Genomic DNA, 22,052 nt, shown 5'->3' with positions numbered 1-22,052 from the left:
GAGAGTTAAGTTTCGCCACTTAGTAGCTATGTCACCTGAGTCTTCTATAAAACGGTGCTATCTCATCCCACGAAGTGGTTATAAGGATTCCATAAGACGATATATATAAAATATCCACACAGCAGGTATTCCATGGTTATTAAAGGAAAACATGGATATTAAGGGAAACCAGAATCCTGTGACTGAGTGACTCTCTGTAATCAGAGGGACCAGGCGCTGGGCCAGACAGAATGAAATGGGAATGCTGCCTCTGCCATGTGTGGTCTTGGCTTGAGGTTCCAAGTAGGATATAGGTTCCTATATCCATTTTCCTCCTCCAGAATTATGTAATATATCAGCTGGTTTATGTAAGTTACGAACAGGGAAAATGCTTGACTCAGTATGACATCTGCTTGGTATAACGTGAACATCTTTGTGGTCAGATAGACCTGGAATTCAGTCACTTTCTAGGCATGTAATTTGGGACAAATTAAATAATCTCTCTCATTTTGGCTTCTCATCATTCAAATGACTCCTTTTGCCAAAGACAGCATATTTCAGACTTTAAGTTGCTAAATTTTCTTTTTACTAAAAGACTAATTCTTTTAGATATCTATAATGAAAATAGCCTACAAGTTTCTAATGGAAAGCTAGCACTTCCACCCCAGATATACTGAATCAGAGTCTACAGTTTAACAAGATCCCCAGGTGATTCTTATGTATAACAAATGTTGAGAACCACTGCTCTACAGTGGCTCTCAGAATTGGTCCCTAACCAGCAACATTAGCATCTTATGGGAACTTGTTAGAAATGCAAATTCTCAGCAGGGGTTCAAAATGGAAACCAAACAAACTGGTTCAAAGCCCTGGTATAAAGTAAGGTTCCTTCATAATGGGAAGAAACAGGGTAATGCTATCTTAGAACTTTCCACAACAGATATGCAGTACCTTTACTGTAGAGGAAAAGAATTTAGAACACTCCAAAAAACGCAACTCTGAAAATGCAGTTTTGTTCTTGTATGGCTCAAACTTAAACAGTATTCCTATCATACAGTCAGGAAGTAGAGTAAGCCTTTAAGAAAAAAAAAAGCAAAAATCCAAGTTCTTCTCCAACCACAATTATTTTTAATCTATGAAAGAGAATTTCCTTACAAATGAAGTAGTTTTTACAGTAGTGATATATTTATCATGGATGGGATCTGTTGAATGACTGCTGTCAGAAGGGAAGCTGGGCTGTTATTTTTCCAGAAATTGAAAAAAGTACCATCATTAAGATAAGGAAGAGAAAGATTTGTATCCATCTTTTTGGGACATGTAAGGTGTTAGTGAAGTCTCACAGGTGGAGAATTTGTGGATATTGCTGGAGCAACTGGAAATGCTTTCTAGTAAGCGGGTAATCCCTCTTCCCCGAACACTGTTGTTTTGGCCAGAAATTTTCACCCCAGATGGGTAGTCACCTAAGATATTGAAAATACAAAAAAGAGAAATATTAGTGATTTTGTAGTTTTATTACAAAGTGATCTCTTCATTAACTGCAGGCAAGTCACTAAAATAGCCATAATGAACTGGATCTCGAAGACGGGAGAAATTCTTAGAACAAAGGCAAATAGACTAGTTAGACAAGAACATTTTTGTTTTTACATCAGGCCAGGACTTATTTAGACCTGGAAACCTTAACTGAAGTTCTTTATTCAGTACCTGAAATTTTATGTGACTAGTTTTTAAACTCCTCCCATCTCCTGAAAGACATCACAACAAAACTATAAAACTATAGCTGATACCAGAAAAATCAGGTTTTCTTTTATATGCCCTGAACGAGTCTAAGGAATAAGTTAAACTTTATTCAAGTGACACACTAAAATGTGCACATCCAAATTGTTCAAGGTACTAATACCACGTAACACCTCAATTCAACAAGGTCTTTATAGCCTAAACCTAATTTAGAAGTACCACACACCCTGGAATCTTAAAAAACTTTAAGGCTCCAACCTTCCTGAGGTACCTTCTTGTAAATGTAAATGCTTACCAGTGGCTGTGTTTGATCCTTGTCCCTGACTAGAAGAGCTGAAATGAGGAAATCCTGCATTCTCAACCCTTAGCTTCTGTAAGAAAAAGATACCAGTAAAAAAAAAAAAAAAAAATGTTTATTACTGGAGGGTCTACTCCAATTCCAAATTACTCTTTAAAAAATGCAAACACACCTAAATACTTTTTTAATGTCTGATCAACTTTACATTTTACAGATAAGCAATTTCCACCAGATAAGGAACTTGCTTTAAGTCACTTGTTATTTCACTGTCCTTTTTACTCAGCTTAAATGTTGCTTCCATCACCGGAGCAGAGAATGTCATAACACAAGCCTGGCCTAAGCTGTTACTTTCTAACGGTCTGGGAAGTTAACAACATCGACGATAAAGTATAATGGAAAACAGGTTTTGGAGTCAGACAGCCTGGGTTAAAATCCTCAGTCTATTACCAAGTTACATTCTTGTTAAGCCTTGGTGTATCACCTGTAAAAATGAGATATTTACACACAGCAGGAACAGCAGCATTAGCCTGCTTTATTCAATGCTTACCAGGTGCCAAACACTATTCTAAGTGACTGTTACAGATTAATTTATTTCATCTTCATAGCCCTTCAGAAGGGGACTATTATTTCTACTACGGAACAGAGATAAGCACTTTGCAAGGATCCCAAATAGTACGAGTGGAGCCAGTTACACGAACACATGCGGGCAGGCTCCATAGCCTGTGCTTTTCACCACTACTAATGAAGTGAAACCGCACACCAACTACCTGTCACTGAACGCATTCGGTACTGCGTTCCTTCACTCAATTAATACCTACTTAACAGCACAGTGATCAGACTCTGTTTTAAGAAGGGGGGAGGGAACCCACAGTAAAATAATCCTCATGGAGCCAATGTTCTAGTCAGAAAAGAAACACCAAACAAAATAAATTACTAGTAGTTATAATGTTAGGTAAGTACCAAGGAGAAAAGTAAGGTAAGTGATATCAGTACAGCATCCAGGGAAGGCCCCAAAGCACAGGGTGTCTGGGCAGAGAGCAAGGTAAGGGAACAAGTCATGAAGGTATCTAGGAGAACAATGTTTCAGTCAATATAAAAAGCCTGTTCTAGAAACACCAAAGAAGCTCATGGGGCTGTGACACAATGAGTAGGCAGCAGAGTGGTAGGTGATCTGGTCAGGGAGGCAGTGAAGGGTCAAATCACGCACAGCCTTATAAGCCATTGTGAGGAATTTGGCTTTTACTTGAAGTGAGATAAGAAGTTTGGAAGTCTGAACAGAAGAGTCATGTTATCTGCTTTAGGTTTTAACAGGATCACATTGGCTGCTATGCTGGAGAGAGACTGTAGGGAGGCAGGGAGGAAACAAGGAGGCTACTTGTAGTGAATGAACTCTGTTCCCCAAGAATATGTTTTGTAGTCCTAACCCCTGTATCTGTAAATATGACCATGTTTGGAAATAGGGGTTTTCTTTTGTAAATGAAGTCTTACTAGAGTAGGGTGGGTCCTAAACCTTATCACTTCTTCTTAAGTGGTACCTTATAAAAAGAACAAAACAGTCACAGACACACACAGAATAGACATACACCATGTGACAGCCCGTCTACAAGCAAACAACTGCCAAGGACTACCGCCAGACTCCAGAAACCAGGAGAGAGGCCACAAGAGGAATCCGTATGCACAAGATCCTGATTTGGACTTCCGTCTCCAGAACCGTGAGAAAATAAATTTCTGTTCTTTAAAGCCTCCCGGCCACCCACTTGTGGTATTTTTTTGTTATGGCAGGGTCAGGTAACTAAGACACCACCTAAGATGCTACTGCAATAATCATGGTAGCCTGAACCAGGGCGACAACAGTGGAGATGGAGGTGGTAAAAACTGTTGAATTCTGTGTATAGTTTTGAAGGCAGAATATGAGAGAAATATGTAAAGGGTGATTGCCAAGATTTTGGACCTAAGCAGCTGAAGAACAGAACTGCCATTTAAAGAATTGGGGAAAAGCAAGGGAGAAAGTGTTTGTTTTGTTTTGAGGGAGTATAAGGAGGCTGGCTTTAGAAATGATAATTTTGATTATTCAGGAACATAATGAAAAGTTTAATAAGCTGCAAAACTCCACAGAGAGACAGCAAGCAGAAATTCAGAAGATTAACAGTAAAATTACAGAATTAGACAACTCAACAGAAAGTCCGAGGAGCAGAATTGAGCAAGTAGAAGGCAGAATTTCTGAACTTGAAGATAAAGCACTTGGAACCAATATATTTGGAAAAAACTCAGATAAAAGCATTTTAAAAAATGAAGAAAACTTAAGACTCATGTGAGACTCTATCAAGAGAAATAACCTATGAGCAACTGGAGTACCAGAACAGGGAGGGATAACAGAAAATAGAGAGAGAATTGTTGAACATTTGTTGACAGAAAACTTCCCTGATGTTGTGAAAAGATGAGAAGGTATCTATTCAAGATGCTCATTGAACTCCACATACAGTAGATCTTAAAAGAAAGTCACCAAGACATATTATAATCAAACTTGCCAAAACAAAAGATGAAGAGAGAATTATAAGAGCAGCTAGGAATAAACGAAAAGTCACCCACAAAGGAGAGTCAATAAGAATAAGCTCGGACTACTCAGCAGAAACCATGCAGGCAAGAAGGCAATGGGATGACATATAAAAATTGAAGGAAAAAAACTGCCACCAAGCATCATATATCCAGCAAAACTGTCTCTCAAATATGAAGGTGAAATAGGACATTTCCAGATAAACAGAAGTTTAGGGAATTTGTAAAAACAAAACCCAAACTACAAGATATACTAATGGGAGTTCTTTGGTTAGAAAATCAATAATATCAGGTATCAACCCAAGACTAAAACACTGGACAGAGCAATCAAATGTCAACCCAGACAGGGAAATCACAAAAATAAATCAAGATAAAAAAACACTCAAAACAGGGAAACAGTGATGTTATTATGTAAAAGAAGACAACATTAAAACGGTAAAGAGAGACTAAGAAACGTAGTCATATATCTTCCATACAGAGAGGAAGACAGGGCGATACAAAAAAATAAAAGTTAGGTTTAAATTTAAAAAAATAGGGGTAGATAATAAGGTAACCACAAGGGAGACAATCCTACTCATCAAAATAAAATACGAGAAAAAAACAGAGACTCAGCAGAAACACAATCAACAACAATGAATCTGAGGAAAGGACAATATATAATCTACTCAGCAAATAAAATTAAGTCAGAAAAAGAAACTGTCAACACACAAAAAAGACATCAAAATGATAGCACTAAATTCATACCTATCCATAATTACGCTCAATATACATGGACTAAATGCTTCAATAAAGAGACAGAGGGTGGCAGAATGAATTAAAAAACACGATCCTTCTATATGCTGCCTACAAGAGACACACCTTAGACTTAGAGACACAAACAAAAACTCAAAGGATCGAAAAAACATATCAAGCAAAAAAAAAAAAATTTTTTTTTTAACAATCAAAAAAGAGCAGGAGTGGCAATATTAATTTCTGACAAAATAAACTTTGAAGTTAAATCCATCATATAAGATAAGGAAGGACGCTATATAATGATTAAAGGGACAATACACCAGGATGATATAACCATATTAAATATTTATGCACCCAATGACAGGGCTGCAAGATATACAAAACAAACTCTAACAGCACTGAAAAGTGAGATAGACAGCCCCACAATAAATAGTAGGAGACTTCAACACACCACTTTTGGTGAAGGACAGGACATCCAGAAAGAAGCTCAAAAAAGACACAAAAGATCTAAATGCCACAATCAACCAACTTGACCTTGTAGACATATACAGAACACTCCACCCAACAGCAACCAAGTATACCTTCTTTTCTAGTGCACACGGAACATTCTCTAGAATAGACCACATATTAGGTCAGAAAGCAAGCCTTAGCAGAATCTAAACATCGAAATATTACAAAGCACCTTCTCTGAGAATAAGGCCATAAAAGTAGAAATCAATAACAGAAAAAGCAGGGAAAATATATCAACACATGGAAACTGAACAATACCCTGCTCAAAAAAGACTGGGTTATAGAAGACATTAAGTATGGATTTAAGCAATTCATAGAATCCAATGAGAATGAAAACACTTCCTATCAGAACCTTTGGGATACAGCAAAAGCAGTGCTCAGAGGTCAATTTATATTAATAAATGCACACATACAAAAAGAAGAAAGGGCCAAAATCAAGGAATTATTTCTACAACGTGAACAAACAGAAAGAGAGCAATAAAAGGAACCCTCAGGCACCAGAAGAAATAATAAAAATTCGAGCAGAAATACATGAAATAGGAAATAGAAAAACAACTGAAAGAATTAAGAAGACCAAAAGCTCGTTCTTTGAAAAAATCAACAAAATTGATAAACCACTGGCCCAACTGACAAAAGAAAAACAGGAGAAGAAGCAAATAACCCGAATAAGAAATGAGATGGGCGATATTACAACAGACCCAACTGAAATTCAAAGAATCGTATCAGATTACTTTGAAAAACTGTACTCTAATACATCTGAAAACCTGTAAGAAATGGATGAATTCCTAGAAACACACTACCTACCTACCTAAAGCAAACAGAGATAGAACAACTAAATAGACCCATAACAAAAGAAGAGATTGAAAATGCAATAAAAACACTCCCAACAAAAAAAAAAAGCTCTGGCCTGGATGGCTTCACTGCAGAGTTCTACCAAATTTTCAGAGAAGAGTTAACACCACTACTGCTAAAGGTATTTCAGAACACAGAAAAAGACAGAATATTCCCAAATTCATTCTATGAAGCCACCATATCCCTGATACCAAAACCAGGTAAAGAAACCACACAAAAAAAGAAAATTACACACCTATATCCCTTGTGAACTTAGATGCAAAAATCCTCAACAAAATTCTAGCCAATAGAATTCAACAACATACCAAAAAAAATAATTCATCATGACCAAGTGGGATTCATACCAGGTATGCAGGGATGGTTCAACATTAGAAAAACAATTAATGTAATCCATTGTATAAATAAAACAAAAGACAAGAATCACATGATTTCATCAATTGATGCAGAAAAGGCATTTGACAAAGTCCAACACCCATTTATGATAAGAACTCTCAGCAAAATAGGAATAGAAGGAAGATTCCTCAACATAATAATGGGATTTGTACAAAGCCAACAGCCAACATCATCCTAAATGGAGAGAGCCTGAAAGCATACCCCTTGACAATGGGAACCAGACAAGGATGCCCTTTATCACCACTCTTACTCAATGTTGTGCTGGAGGTCCTATCCAGAGCAATTAGGCTAGATAAAGAAATAAAGGGCATCCAGATTGGCAAGGAAGAAGTAAAAGTATCTCCTTTTGCAGATGACATGATCTTGTACACAGAAAACCCTAAGGAATCCTCAAGAAAACTACTGAAACTAATAGAAGAGTTTAGCAGAGTCTCAGGATACAAGATAAACATAAAAATCAGTTGGATTCCTCTACACCAACAAAAAGAACATCGAAGAGGAAATCACCAAATCAATACCATTTACAGTAGCCCCCAAGAAGATAAAATACTTAGGAATAAATCTTACCAGAGATGTGAAAAACTTATACAATGAAAACTACAAAACACTTCTGCAAGAAACCAAAAGAGACCTACATAAGTGGAAAAACATACCTGGCTCATAGATAGGAAGACTTAACATTATAAAGCGTCTATTCTACCAAAAGTGATCAATAGATTTAATGCAATTCTGATCCAAATTCCAACGACATTTTTTAATCAGATGGAGGAACAAATCACCAACATCATATGGAAGGGAAAGAGGCCATGGATACGTAAAGCATTACTGAAAAAGAACAAAGTGGGAGGCCTTACTCTACCTGATTTTAGAACCTATTATACCGGCACATTACTCAAAACAGCCTGGTACTGGTTCAACAACAGATACATAAACCAATGGAACAGAATTGAGAATCCAGACATAAATTCATCCACATGTAAGCCGTTGATATCTGACACAGGCCCCAAAGCAGTTAAATGGAGAAAGACAGTCTTTTTAACAAATGGTGCTGGCATAACTGAATATCCATCTGCAAAAAAAAAATGAAACAAGACCCATACCTCACACCAGGCACAAAAACGAACTCAAAACGGACCAAAGACCTAAATATAAAATATAAAACGATAAAGATCACAGAAGAAAAATTAGAGACAATGCCAGGAGCCCTAAAAAAAAAAAAATACATGGCATAAACAGTATATAAAACATTACTAACAATACAGACGAGAAACCAGATAACTGAGAGTTCCTAAAAATCAAACAGCTACGCTCATCGAAAGACTTCACCAAAAGAGTAAAAAGATTACCTACAGACTAGGAAAAAGTTTTTAGCCATGACATTTCCAATCAGTGTCTGATCTCTAAAATCCACATGGTATTGCAAAAACTCAGCTACAAAAAGACAAATAACCCAATTAAAAAATGGGTAAAGGATAGGAACAGACTTCACTACAGAAGACATTTACGTAGCTAACAGATACATGACGAAATGCTCACGATCATTAGCCATTAGAGAAATGCAAATCAAAACTACAATGAGATTCCATCTCGCTCCAAAAAGGTTGGCATTAATCCAAAAAACACGAAATAATAAACGCTGGAAAGACTGTGGAGACACTGGAACACTTCTATACTGCCGGTGGGAATGTAAAATGGTACAAACACTTTGGAAATCAATTTGGGACTTCCTTAAAAAGCTAGAAATAGAACTACCATACGGTCCAGCAATCCCGCTCCTTGGAATATATCCTAGAAAAATAAGAGCCTTTACACGAACAGATATATGCGCACCGACGTTCACTGCAACAACATTTACAATAGCAAAAACATGGCAACCAAGGTGCCCATCAACAGATGAACGGATAAATAAATTATGGTGTATTCACACAATGGAATACTATGCATCGATAAAGAACTGTGATGAATCTGTGAAACGCTTCACAACATGGAGGAATCTGGAAGGCATTATGTTGAGTGAAATTAATCAGTTGCAAAACGACAAATATTGTATAAAATATAGAACCACTAATATAAGAAGTTGAGAAATCACTTAAACACAGAAGAAAATATTCTTTGATGGTTATGACAGGAGGGAGGAAGGGAGGGAGCATGGGAGAGAGGTATTCACTAATTAGATAGTGGATAAGAACTACTTTAGGTGAAGGGAAGGACAACATTCAATACAAGGGAGGTCAGCACAACTGGACTAAACCAAAAGCAAAGAAGCTTCCAGAACAAACTGAATGCTTCAATGGCCAGTGTAGCAGGGGCAGGGGTTTGGGGACCATGTCTTCAGGGGACAGCTAAGTCAGTTGACATAATAAAGTCTATTAAGAAAACATTCTGCATCCCACTTTGAAGAGTGGTGTCTGGGGTCTTAAACGCTAGCAAGCGGCCATCCAAGATGCATCAATTGGTCTCAACCCACCTGGATCAAAGGAGAATGAAGAACACCAAGGACACAAGGTAATTATGAGCACAAGGGACAGAAAGAGCCACGTAAACTAGAGACTACATCAGCCTGAGACCAGAAGAACTAGATGTTAGCCGGCTACAATCGATGACTGTCCTGACAGGGAACACAACAGAGAACTCCTGAGGAAGCAGGGAAACAGTGGGATGCAGATCCTAAATTCTCGTAAAAAAGACCAGATTTAACGGTCTGAGACTCGAAGGACCCCGGTGGTCATGGGCCCCAGGCCCTCTGTTGACCCAGGACAGGAACCATTCCCAAAGCCAACTCTTCAGACAGGCTTTGGAGTGGACAATGGAATGGAGAGGGATGCTGGTAATGAGTGAGCTTCTTGGATCAGGTGGACATTTGAGACTATGTTGGCATCTCCTGTCTGGAGGGGAGATGTGAGGGTAGAGAGGGTTAGAAGCTGGCAGAATGGACATGAAAAGAGAGAGTGGAGGGAGGGAGCAGGGTGTCATAAGAGGTAGAGCAATTAGGACTATGTAGGAAGGTGTCTGTAAGTTTTTGTTTGAGAGACTGACTTGATTTGTAAACTTTCACTTAAAGCACAATAAAAATAATAATAAAAAAAGAAACAATAATTTTGAATTGCCTATTAGATATCCAAGTGCAGACATCCAGTAGTTGAATATACAAGATAGATTTTAATGGCAAAGGTCCGGCTTAGAGGTATACATTTAAGAGTCATCCAGTGTAGGTGGTTTATAAAGCCACAAGAAAGGATGAGATCATTAGGGTGTGGGTATACATAGTTACGAGAAAATGTCCAAAAGCCCTGACATTCCAACCATTTCAAGGCAGAAACATGAGAAGGAAACAAAGAAACTGGGAGTTATGGCCAATGAGACAGTAAGAAAACTAGGAAGATAGGCCATCCTGGACGCCAAATATAAAACATGTTTCAAGGATAAAGTGTGATCAATTGGTCAATGCTGCTGCTAGGTCAAGTACAAAGAGGCCTTACCATCAGGTTTAGCAACATGGAGTAACCTGGCTCCCATGACATGAACTGTTTCAGTGGTGTCGTGAAGTCAAAAACCTGCCTGGAATGAGTTCAAGGTACAATGGGAGAGGAGCCCTGGAGACAGTGAGTAAGGAGTGGTGCTGGAAGGAGAGCAGAAAAGCAGAGTAGTCTTTGGAGGTGAGTTACAGGGTCAAGAGTGGGTTTGCTTTTTTTTTTTAAAAAAAGGGCAAGATGACAGCATGTTCGTTGCTCATGTGAATGATTCTGAAGAGAGAAAAACCCTGATGATGTAGGGAAATTATCTGAGTCATGTCCCTGAGTAGGTAAAAGGGTGAGGTCTAATATATAAATAGAGTGGTCTGAGATAGGAACACAGACCATTCGTTAAAACAGGAGTTAACAGCAGGACATACGCTTACAGATGCAGACAGATGTGGGGGTAGGAACATGTGGAAAATCTCTCCTAATTGCTTTTATTTCCTCAGAGAAAAAGGAGGCAAGGGCATTAACAAGAAAGAGAGGCTGAAGTTTGAAGAGAAAGAAAGCATGAAACAGCTGTGTAAAAAAGTGGGACATTAACCAGACTAAAGAAATGGATGACTGCCAGGCAATGCTAAGGGCCCACTTGAAGCCAGTGGTGATTAATATTTAGTAAGACCAGTCAGCATGAAGTTTCTTTCCAGCCCATTTAGTTTCACAGGTGTAAGAAGAGTAGGTGTAGAGTTACAATGAACCAGGGTTGGTGTCTGTCAACCAAGTATGATAAGAGGAGTAATGGAGTTGAGGGTGAGCACAAGTGAGTGGAAATGATAGACCAAGGAATCAAAGCTGGAAAGGAAGAAGATGAGGGACAGGGGTACAGCAGGGGTCAAAGGCTGCGGCACTGCCCATGTGAGAATGGCGCCCTTGGACTTATGTGATGCCATGGCTCTGTATGGGAATGTCAAACAGTGCAGGCATTAATGCAGGTCCCAGTAGGGGTCAAAGAATTGTTGGCATTGGGCTGCTAGAGTAAGACAGTGGTAGTCAGAGGGCAGGATGCCTGAAATTGAGATTATGGGGGAGATGCCACTGGGTCCTAGGATATGATCATGGGATATCGGGAAACAGTCAAGGAACTGAGTCAAGGAACTTCCAAGGCAGTTGGAAGAATTATCCATGGGGAAACTGAAACCAAGAATAATGACAAATACTGTTACAGTGACACTGACCAAGGAGCTCAAAGAATGAGGAGGGCCAACTCAGTGGTCTACTGACTCCAAGAAGAGGTTATCAGGTTAATACAGCCTGAATGGCATGCGACTCGATGTCTAGGAACTCTACAGCAGAAGCTGGAAGAAGTCTGGAAGCTGCAACATTAAACAAGGACAATTACCTCAAATCTAGGCTCATGACAAATGAGGGTGAAAATGATGTCACCCTGAAAAGGGCTAACAGGGAAGCAGTGTCCTTAGGGGGGTGCCAAATTTTAGTCAGGCCTTTCCCAAAAGAGGCTGAAGATATCTAAGATTTAGCTAATGACTCAGGTTGAGAAGACCCACTAGAAGGTTTTTTTCAGGAGTTGGGGACGGCTGGGAAATGGGATCAAGCCACAAAATTGGAGTATGGGGAAAAAAAGGGAGGGTCTGAGAGTCCCGGACTTCCTGTAGTGACCAATGTAAACAATGAAAAGGGGCATAATGAGATTAATTCTGGTAGTCTCAATACAGATGATGACGACAGGGACTAAGGCAGGGTTTCTCAACCTCAGCACTACTGACATTTTGAGCTAGATAATTCCTTGCTGTGGGGGCTGTCCTGTGCATTATAGATGTTTAGCAGTAACCCTAGCTTCTACCCACTAGGTACCAGTAGCAACCCCTTCCCCAGTTGTGACAAAAACAAGATGGTAGGAAAACTGAATAGCTTGTAATCAAATCTTGAATCAGGTCTTATATTTTTTGGACATATTCAAAATATTTTTATTACCTACATTCAACTGTTTAGTTTTTTAAAATTATTATTGTACTTTAGGTGAAGGTTTACTGAACTAGCTTCTATTTAAACAGTTAGTACACATATTGTTTCGTGACATTGGTTAACAACCCCACGACATGTCAACACTTTCCCCTTCTCGACCTTGGGTTCCCTATTACCAGCTTTCCTGTCCCCTCTTCCCTTCTAGTCCTTGACCCTGGGCTGGTGTGGCCCTTTAGTCTCATTTTGTTTTATGGGCCTGTCTAATCTTTGGCTGAAGGGTGAACCTCAGTAATGACTTCATTACTGAGCTAAGAGAATGTCCAGGGGCCATACTCTCAGGGTTTCTCCAGTCTCTGTCAGGTCAGCAAGTCTGGTCTTTCTTCTTGGGTTAGAATTTTGTTCTACATTTTTCTCCAGCTCTGTCTGGGACCCACTATTGTGAATCCTGTCAAAGCAGTCAGTGATGGTAGCTGGGCACCATCTAATTGTACATGACTCAGTCTGGCGGAGGCCATGGCAGATATGGTCCATTAGTCCTTTGGATTAATCTTTCCCTTGTATCTTTAGTTTTCCTCATTCTTCCTTGCTCCCGAAGGGAGTGGGACCAGTGGGTATCCTAGATGGCTGCTCACTTCTAAGACCCCAGATGCTATGTACCAAAATACAATATAGAACATTTTCTTAATAGACTATGTTATGCCAACTGAGCTAGATGTTTCCCAAGACCATGGTCCCCACACTCCCCAGCCCAGTAATTCAGTCCCTCAAAGAGTTTGGATGTGTCTATGGAGCTTACATGGCCTTGCCTTGCACAAGTTGTGCTGGCTTCCCCAATATTGCGTACTGTCTTACTCTTCACCATCCCCACCCCTCCCCTTCCTCATAACCATCAAAGATTGTTTCTTTCTGTGTGTAAACCTTTCCATGAGTTTTTATAGCAGTGGTCTCATACAATGTTTGTCCTTTTGGGACTGACTTATTTCACTCAGCACTCTAGATTCATCCATGTTGTGAGATGCTTTACAGATCCATCACTGTTCTTTATCACTGCATAGTACTCCACTGCATGTATGTACCACAATTTATCCATTCATCTGCTGATGGGCATCTAGGTTGTTTCCATCTTTTTGCTATTGTTAACGATGCTGCAATGAACATGAATGTGCATATGTCTACTTGTATGACGGCTCTTATTCTCCAGGATATATTTCTAGGAGTGAGATTGCTAGATCGCATGGTATTTCCACTTCCAGCTTTCTAAGAAAGTGCTGTATTGTTTCCCAAAACGGTTGTACCGTTTTACATTCCCACCAGCAGTGTGTAAAAGTTCCAATCTCCCCACAGCCTCTCCAACATTTGTTATTTTCTGTTTTTTTGATTCGTGTCATCAATGCCGGGAGAGATGGTATCAAATTGTGGTTTTGATTTGCACTTCTCTGATTGGCTAGTGATCTCGAACATTTCCTCATGTGTCTGTTAGCCTTCTTCTCTGGTGAAGTCCGTTCATTTCCTTTGGCCATTTTTTAATTGGATTCTTTGCCTTTTTGTTGTAGAAGTGTTGGGTTTTCCTAAAGATTTAGAGATCAAATCTTTGTTGGATTTGTAATAGCCAAAAATTTATTCCCAGTCTGTAGGTTCCCTTTTTACTCTTTTGATGAAGTTTTTGATGAACATAAGGATTTAATTTTTAGAAGATCCCAGTTATCTAGCTTATCTTCTGGAGTGTGTATCCTGTTAATGCCACATATTAGGGCCTCTAACATTGGTCTCATTTTTCCTTCTGTGATGTTCATAGTTTTGGTTTTATATTTAGGTCTTTGATCCACTTTGTATTAGTTTTTATGTATATGGTGTGAGGTATGGGTCCTATTTCATTTTTTTTGCAGATGGACATCCAGTTTTGCCAGCACTATTTGTTAAAAAGACTGCCTTTTTCCCATTTGATGGACTTGGGGCCCTTATCAAAGATCAGGTGACCACAGGTGGATGGATTTGCAACTGGGTTCTCAATTCTGTTCCATTGGTCAATGTATCTGTGGTTGTATCAGTACCAAGCTTTTTTTTTTTTTTCTTATTGTGCTTTAAGTGAAACTTTACAGTTCAAGTCAGTTTCTCATACAAAAATTTATATACACATTGTTATGTGACCCTAGATGCTCTCCCTATGACAGCTCACTCCTTTACACCCTATATTTCCCGTGTCTATTCAACCACCTCCTGTCCCTCTCTGACTTCTCATCTTGCCTCTAGACATGAGCTGCCTGTTTAGTCTACGTATCTACTTGAGCTAAGTACCACACTCTTCACAAGTATCATTTTATGTCTTATAGTGTAGTCTAATCTTTGTCTAAAGAGTTGGCTTTGGAATGGTTTTAGTTTTGGGCTAACAGAGTCCAGGGGCCATGTCTTCTGGGTCCCTCCAGTCTCAATCAGACTATTAAGTCTGGTCTATTTACTAGAATTTGAGGTCTGCACCCCACTTTTTTACTGCTGCATCAGGGACTCTCTGTTGTGTTCCCTGTCAGGGCAGTCACTGGTGGTAGCCAGGCACCATCTAGTTAGTTCTTCTGGTCTCAGGCTGATGGAATCTCTTGTTTATATGGCCCTTTTTGTCTCTCGGGCTCATATTTTCCTTGTGTCTTTGGTGTTCTTCATTCTCCTTTGCTCCAGGTGTGTTAGGACCAATTGATGCTTCTTAGACGGTTGCTTGCTAGCTTTTAAGACCCCAGACACCACTCACCAAAAGTGCGATGCAGAACATTTTCTTAATAAACTTTGTTATGCCAACTGACCTGGATGTCCCCTGAAACCACGGTCCCCAGACCCCTACCCCTGCTACTCTGTCCCTTGAAGTGTTTGGTTGTGTTCAGGAAACATCTTAGCTTTTGGTTTAGTCCAGTTGTGCTGACTTCCCTTGTACTATGTGTTGTCCTTCCCTTCACCTAAGACAATTCTTGTCTACTATATAATTAGTGAATACCCCTCCCTACCCTTGCAACCATTGAAGAACGTTTTCTTCTGTGTTTAAAACTTTTCTTAAGTTCCCGTAATAGTGGTCTCATACAATATTTGTCCTTTTGTTACTGACTTTTTTTGGTAGTGGGTTAGTTTCACTCAGCACAATGCCTTCCAGGTTTCTCCATGTTCCGAGATGTTTCCAGCATTCATCTTTGTTTGTTATCATTGCGTACTATTCCACTGTGTGGATATACCATAATTTGTTTATCCGTTCGTCCGCTGATGGGCACCCTTGGTTGTTTCCACCTTTTTGCTATTGTAAACAGTGCTGCAGTCAATGTGGGTGTGCATGTATCTTTGTGTGATGACCCTTATTTCTCTAGAATATATTCCAAGGAGTAGGATTGCTGGGTTCCATTTCTAGCTTTTTACGCAAGCACCAAATTGATTTTCAAAGTGGCTGTACCATTTTACATTCCCTCCAGCTGCGTGTAAGTGTTCCAGTCTCTCCACAACCTCTCCAACATTTATTACTTTATGTTTTTTGGATTAATGCTAGCCTTGCTGGGGTGAGATGGTATCTCATTGTAGTTTTGATTTACATTTCTCTAATGGCTAATGATCCTGTGCATTTCCTCATGTATCTGTTAGCCACAGGAATGTCTTCTTTGGTGAAGTGCCTTTTCATATCCTTTGTCCATTTTTAACTGGGTTATTTGTCTTTGTTGTTGAGATTTTGCAGTATTTTGTAGGTTTTAGGGGTTGGATTTGTCGTGGCCAAAAATTGTTCCCCTATCTATAGGTTGTCTTTTTCCTCTTTTGGTGAAGTCTTTTGATGAACATAGGTGTTTGATTTTTAGGAGCTCCCAGTTATCTGTTTCTCTTCTGGTGTTTTGTGCATTGTTAGTAATGTTTTGTATTCTGTTTATGTCATGTATTAGGACTCCTAGCGTTGTCCCTATTTTTCTTCCATCATCTTTATCATTTGATTTTATATTTAGGTCTTTTATCCATTTTGAGTTAGGTTTTGTGAATGCTATGAGGTATGGGTCTTGTTTCATTTTTTGCCAATGGATATCCATTTATGCCTGCACTGTTTGTTAAAGAGATTGTCTTTTCCACATTTAACAGACTCTGGGCCTTTGTCAAATATCAGCGGCTCAGGGTGGATGAATTTACATCTGGATTCTCAAATTCTGTTCCGTCGGTCTATGCATCTGTTGTTGTACAAGTACAAGGCTGCTTTGACTACCGTAGTGTAATAGGTCCTAAAATCTGGTAGTGTGAGGCCTCTCACTTTGTTCTTCTTTTTCAGTAATGCTTTATTTATCCGGGGCCTCTTTTCCCTTTCCACATGAAGTTGGTGATTTGTTTCTCCATCTCATTAAAAAATGCCATTAGAATTTGGGTCGGGATTGCACTGTATCTGTAGATTGCTTTGGGTAGCATAGGCATTTTCATAATGTTGAATCTTCCTATACATGAACATGGTATGTTTTTCTACCAAGAGATCTGTTTTGGTTTCTTGCAGTAGTGTTTTGTAGTTTTCTTTGTATAGGTCTCTCATGGGTCTAGTTAGATTTATTCCCATGTATTTTATCTTCTTGGGGGCTATTGTAAATGGTAATTTGGTGATTTCCCCTTTTAAGTTCTTTTTGCTGGTGTAGATGAACCCAACTGATTTTTGTATGTTTATCTTATATCCTTATACTTTGCTGAAGCCTTCTATTAGTTCTAGTTTTCTTGTGGATTCTTTGCGGCTTTCTGTGTACGAGATCATATCATCTGCATACAGGTGTACTTTTACTTCTTCCTTACCAATCTGGATGCCCTTTATTTCTTTTTCTAGCCTAAAAGCTCGAGCTGGGGCCTCCAACACAATGTTGAATGAGAGTAGCAATAAAGGGCATCCTTGTCTGGTTCCCAATCTCAAGGGGAATGCTTTCAGGCTCTCTCTGTTTAGGATGATACTGGCTGTTGGCTTTGTCTAAATGCCCTTTATTATGTTGAGGAATTTTCCTTCTATTCCTATTTTGCTGTGAGTTTTTATCATGAATGGGCGTTGAACTTTGTCAAATGTCATTTCTCCATCAATTGATAAGATCATGTGGTTCTTGTCTTTTATTTAAGTGATGCATTATACTGATTCTTTTTTTAATGTTGAACAATTCCTGCATAACTGGTATACATCTCACTTGGTTATGGTGAATTATTTTTTTGATATGTTGTTGAATTCGACTGGCCAGAATTTTGGTGAGGATTTTTGTGCCTATGTTCATGAGGGATATAGGTGTAAAACTTTCTTTTTTTTGTGGTGTCTTTACCCGGTTTTGGTATCAGGGTTATGCTGGCCTCATAGAATGAGTCTGGGTATATTTCACCCTTCTCTATGCTCTTAAATACCTTTAATAGTAGTGGTGTTAACTCTCCTCTGAAAGTTTGGTAGAGAACTCTCCAGTAAAGCCGTCAGGGCCAGGGCTTTTTTTTTTTGTTGGGAGTTTTTTAAATACCTTCTCAATTTTCTCTTTTGTTAGAGGTTTATTTAGTTCTACTTTGGTTTCTGTTAGTTTAGATAGGTAGCATGTTTCTAGAAATTTGTCCATATCCTCCAGATTTTCAAATTTGTTAGAGTACAATTTTTCATAGAATTCTATTATGATCCTTTTAATTTCAGTTGCGTCTGTTGTGGTATCACTCAACTTATTTCGTATTTGGGTTATTTGCTTCCTCTCCTGTTTTATTTTTGTCCATTTGGCCAATGGCTTATCGATTTTGTTGATCCTTTCAAAGAACCAGCTTTTGGTCTTGTTATCTCTTTCCATTGTTCTTTCATCCTGTATTTCATTTAATTCTGCTCTAATTTTTATTATTTGCTCTTCTGGTGCCTGAGGGCTTCTTTCGGTGCTCTATATTTTTTCGAGTTGTAGTGTTAATGTTTTGACTTTGGCCTTTTCTTTTTGGATGTGTGCATTTATTGTTATTAATTGACCTCTGACCACTGCACTTTTGCTGTGTCCCAAAGGTTCTGGTAGGATGTGTTTTCATTCTCATTTGATTCTGTGAATTTCTTTACTCCATCCTTAATTTCTTCTATGACCCAGTAGTTTTTGAACACGGTACTGTTCAGTTTTCACGTGTTTGGTTTTTTTCCTTGCTTTTTCTGTTATTGATTTCTACTTTTATGGCTTTATGGTCAGAAAAGATGCTTCGTAATATTTCAATGTTTTGGATTCTGTTAAGCCTGGCTTTATCGCCTTACGTGTAGTCTATTCTGAAGAACGTTCACGCGCATTGGAGAAGAAAGTATATTTGGCTGCTGTTGGGTGTGGAGTATTCCATATGTATCTATGAAGTCAAACTGGTTGATTGTGGCATTTAGATCTTCTGTTTCTTTACTGAGTTTCTTTCTAGATGTTCCGTCCTTCACCAAAAGTGGTGTGTTGAAGTCTCCTACTATTATTTTGGAGTTATCTCCCCTTTCAATGTTGTTACAGAGTTTATGTATTTTGGAGCCCTGTCACTGGGTGTCTAAATATTTATTATGGTTATGTCCTCCTGGTGTACTGGCCCTTTAATCAGAATATAGTGTTCTTTCTTATCCTTTGTGGTGGATTTTACTTTAAAGTCTATTTTGTCAGAAATTCAATTGCCACTCCTGCTACTTTTTCATTATTGTTTGCTTGATATATTTTTTCCCATCCTTTGACTTTTAGTTTGTGTCTTTAAGTCTAAGGTGTGTCTCTTGTAGGAAGCGTATAGATGGATCACGCTTTTTTTTTTTTTAAATCCATTCTGTCACTCTTATTGGTACATTTAGACCATTTACATTCAACATAATTACTGACAGGCATGAGTTCACTGCTGTCATTCTGATGTCTTTTTTGTGTGTTGACAGTTTCTTTATTGCACTTAATTTTCTGTGCAGGGTCATTTTTCTTTAGGTATTTTTCTTTTCATCTTTTTCACCATTGTTCATCTTGTAGTTGCTGAGTCTTTATGTTTTTCTTCTTTATTTTGATGTGTAGAATTGTTAGTTTCCTTTGTGGTTGCCTTAATATTTATCCCTATTTTTTTAAGTTTAAACCAATCTTTTATTTCTTTATCTTACCCTTGACTTCCTCTCCATTTGAAAGATTTATTACTACATTTTTTGTCCCCCTTTTTTGTCTTAATGTTGTCACATTTTACCTATTGACATCTCTGTTTCCTATTTCCAGCATTTTGGTGTTTATTTTTGTGACCTTCCTTTCTGGGTTGATATCTGGTTGTTTTGTCCTGTGTTCTAGGGTTGGGTTGTTACCTGATGTTATTGTAACCAGAGAACTCCCTTGAGTATTTCTCGTAATTTCAGTTTGGTTTTTGCAAATCCCCTAAGCTTCTGTTTATCTGGAAATGCCCTAATTTTGCTACCATATTTGAGAGACAGTTTTGCGGGATACATAAGTCTTGGCTGGCAATTTTTTTCCTCCAAGGCTTTATATATGTCATCCCATTGCTGCTGCCTTCTAGCCTGCATAGTTTCTGCTGAGTAATCAGAGCTTAGTCTTATTGATTCTCCTTTGTAGATGACTTTTTGTTTATCCCTAGCCACTCTCAAAATTCTTTCTGTTTGGTTTTGACAAATTTGATTATGTCTTGGTGACTTTCTTCTGGGATCTACCTTGTGTGAGGTTTGATGAGCATCTTGAATAGCTACATTCTCATCTTTCACAATATCAGGGAGGTTTTCCGCCAACAAATCTTCAAAAATTCTCTCTGTAACAGAAATTCTTTTCTGTTATTGCTCCCCCCTCCCCTTTCTGGTACTCCAGTCACTTGTAGGTTATTCCTCTTGATAGAGTCCCATGTAATTCTCATTGTTTCTTCATTTTTTAAAGTTCTTTTATCTGATTTTTCCTCATATAAGTTGGTGTGAAGTGCTTTATATTCAATCTCACTAATTCTGACTTCCATTGACTTTCTACTGAGTTGTCTAATTCTGAAACTTTATTGTTAAATCTTCCGGATTTCTGTTCACTGTCTCTCTATGGATTCTTGCAGCCTGTTAAAACTGTCATTATGCTCTTCTATAATCTTCTTAAGTTCCTATATCGCTCTGTCTGCGTGTTCCTTGGCTTGTTCTGCATTTCGCCACACCTCCTGAAGAGTTCTGTGTATTAACCTTTTGTGTTCTACCTCTGGTGTCTTAGTCATCTAGTGCTGCTCTAACAGAAATACGACAAGTGGATGGCTTTCTCAGTAAAATAGTCTAAAAGTCCAAATTCAGGGTGTCAGCTCCAAAGGAAGGCTTTCTCTCTGTAGGTCTTCCCATCAATCTTCCCCTGGACTAGGAGCTTCTCTGTGCAGAAAGCCTGGGTCCAAATGACCAAAGGATGAGCTCTGCTCCCAGTGCTTTATTGGTGGTATGAGACTCCCCCAATCCCGCTCACCCCCCCCCACTATCTTCCCTTTCCTTTTTATCTCTTGAGAGAGAAAAGGTGTTGCAGGCCACACCCCAGGGAAACTCCCTTTACACTGGATCAAGAATGTGGCCTGGGTAAGGGTGGTATACGATCCCACCCTAATCCTCTTTAACCTAAAATTACAATCACAAAATGGAAGACAACCACACAATACTGGGAATCATGACCTAACCAAGTCAGCATTCATTTTTGGTGGATGCAATTCATTTCATGACATCTGGTCATTCTGGGAAGTTCTCTTCCTCCAGAAGATTTGATTCTTTGTTTTGAGAGCTTGCTAAACCCATCCTGGTCAGCCTATTTATATGATTTGATATTGCCTGTTGTCTCCAAGCCATCAATAAATTATGCTTATTTATTTTACATTTGCTTATTGTGTCCCACCTTCTTGCTTTGTTCTGATATGCCCAAATAGGCTGCTAGTGTGAGCTAGTTTGATTATTGGCACCTGTGACGCTAACGTCCTGTTACCAGGTGGTTAGATCTATTACTAGGTATGTGAGCCCAGAAGTCTGTTTACTTTTCTTGTATGGATTCAGCTCAGGTGTCCAGGTCGTTGGTCACCAAGTGTGTGGTAAAGGCTCTCGCCTCAGTCCTGGACAAGCAGATGTGACTGGTGTAGGCACAGGTATCTGGCTGCAGTAGGGGGTCATGTGCTGAGCAAGGCAGGGGGCTGACAGCTGTCCCTGAGTGTCTGGGATGAAAGCGTCTCCCTGTTCCCCAGAGCGTGTAAATGGGTGGGTTTTGCACCCATACTATGGGCACCCAATGCTGTTGGCTCTAAGGGCTGGGAGGCACCACTTACTCTTGGACCCGTTACGTGTAGCTAGGCAGCATGGGTGGAGCCAACAGTCCTCAGGCCCGATGTGGGTAGGTGAGGACTCTGCCTATTAGGCAGAGTGGTGACAAACATCACGAAGCTGCCATTCCACCATATAGCTGACACAGTTAAAGGTAGGCTTCAGGTGTATACCTTGTTGCACTGTGCTAACGAGGGCCTACACTGCTGAAATGAACCCACAGAGATCTATGCATGGGTGAAAGCCATTTAAAATCCATGGACCCCTTATTCCTATGCCTAGGCAAAACAGCTGTGCCTGTTCTGAGTTCCCGGCTTAAGGGAAACTGGCAGATTATTTTTTTCTG

At 39.2% G+C, this 22,052-nt stretch overlaps 1 protein-coding gene across 2 annotated transcripts in view; it reads right to left on the bottom strand.

Annotated features, from left to right (window-relative positions):
* Window positions 1-1,185: 1,185 nt before the first annotated feature.
* The window catches only part of MAEL (maelstrom spermatogenic transposon silencer), a 60,789-nt gene continuing 39,922 nt past the window's right edge, over window positions 1,186-22,052 (bottom strand). For both annotated transcript variants that reach the window (XM_003415217.4, XM_010594932.3), the window contains 2 exons: window positions 2,006-2,081; window positions 1,186-1,436 (listed from right to left, as the gene is read on the bottom strand). In XM_003415217.4, coding sequence (XP_003415265.1) covers window positions 1,249-1,436; window positions 2,006-2,081 — 264 coding nt within the window. In that variant the 3' untranslated portion in view covers window positions 1,186-1,248. The remainder of the gene's footprint in view (window positions 1,437-2,005; window positions 2,082-22,052) is intronic.

This window comes from Loxodonta africana, chromosome 3 (genome assembly GCF_030014295.1).
Source record: "Loxodonta africana isolate mLoxAfr1 chromosome 3, mLoxAfr1.hap2, whole genome shotgun sequence".
Classification (NCBI taxonomy): Eukaryota; Metazoa; Chordata; class Mammalia; order Proboscidea; family Elephantidae; genus Loxodonta; species Loxodonta africana.
The sequence above is the reverse complement of the archived record's forward strand: the minus strand, read 5'-3'. Positions and strand labels throughout refer to the sequence as shown.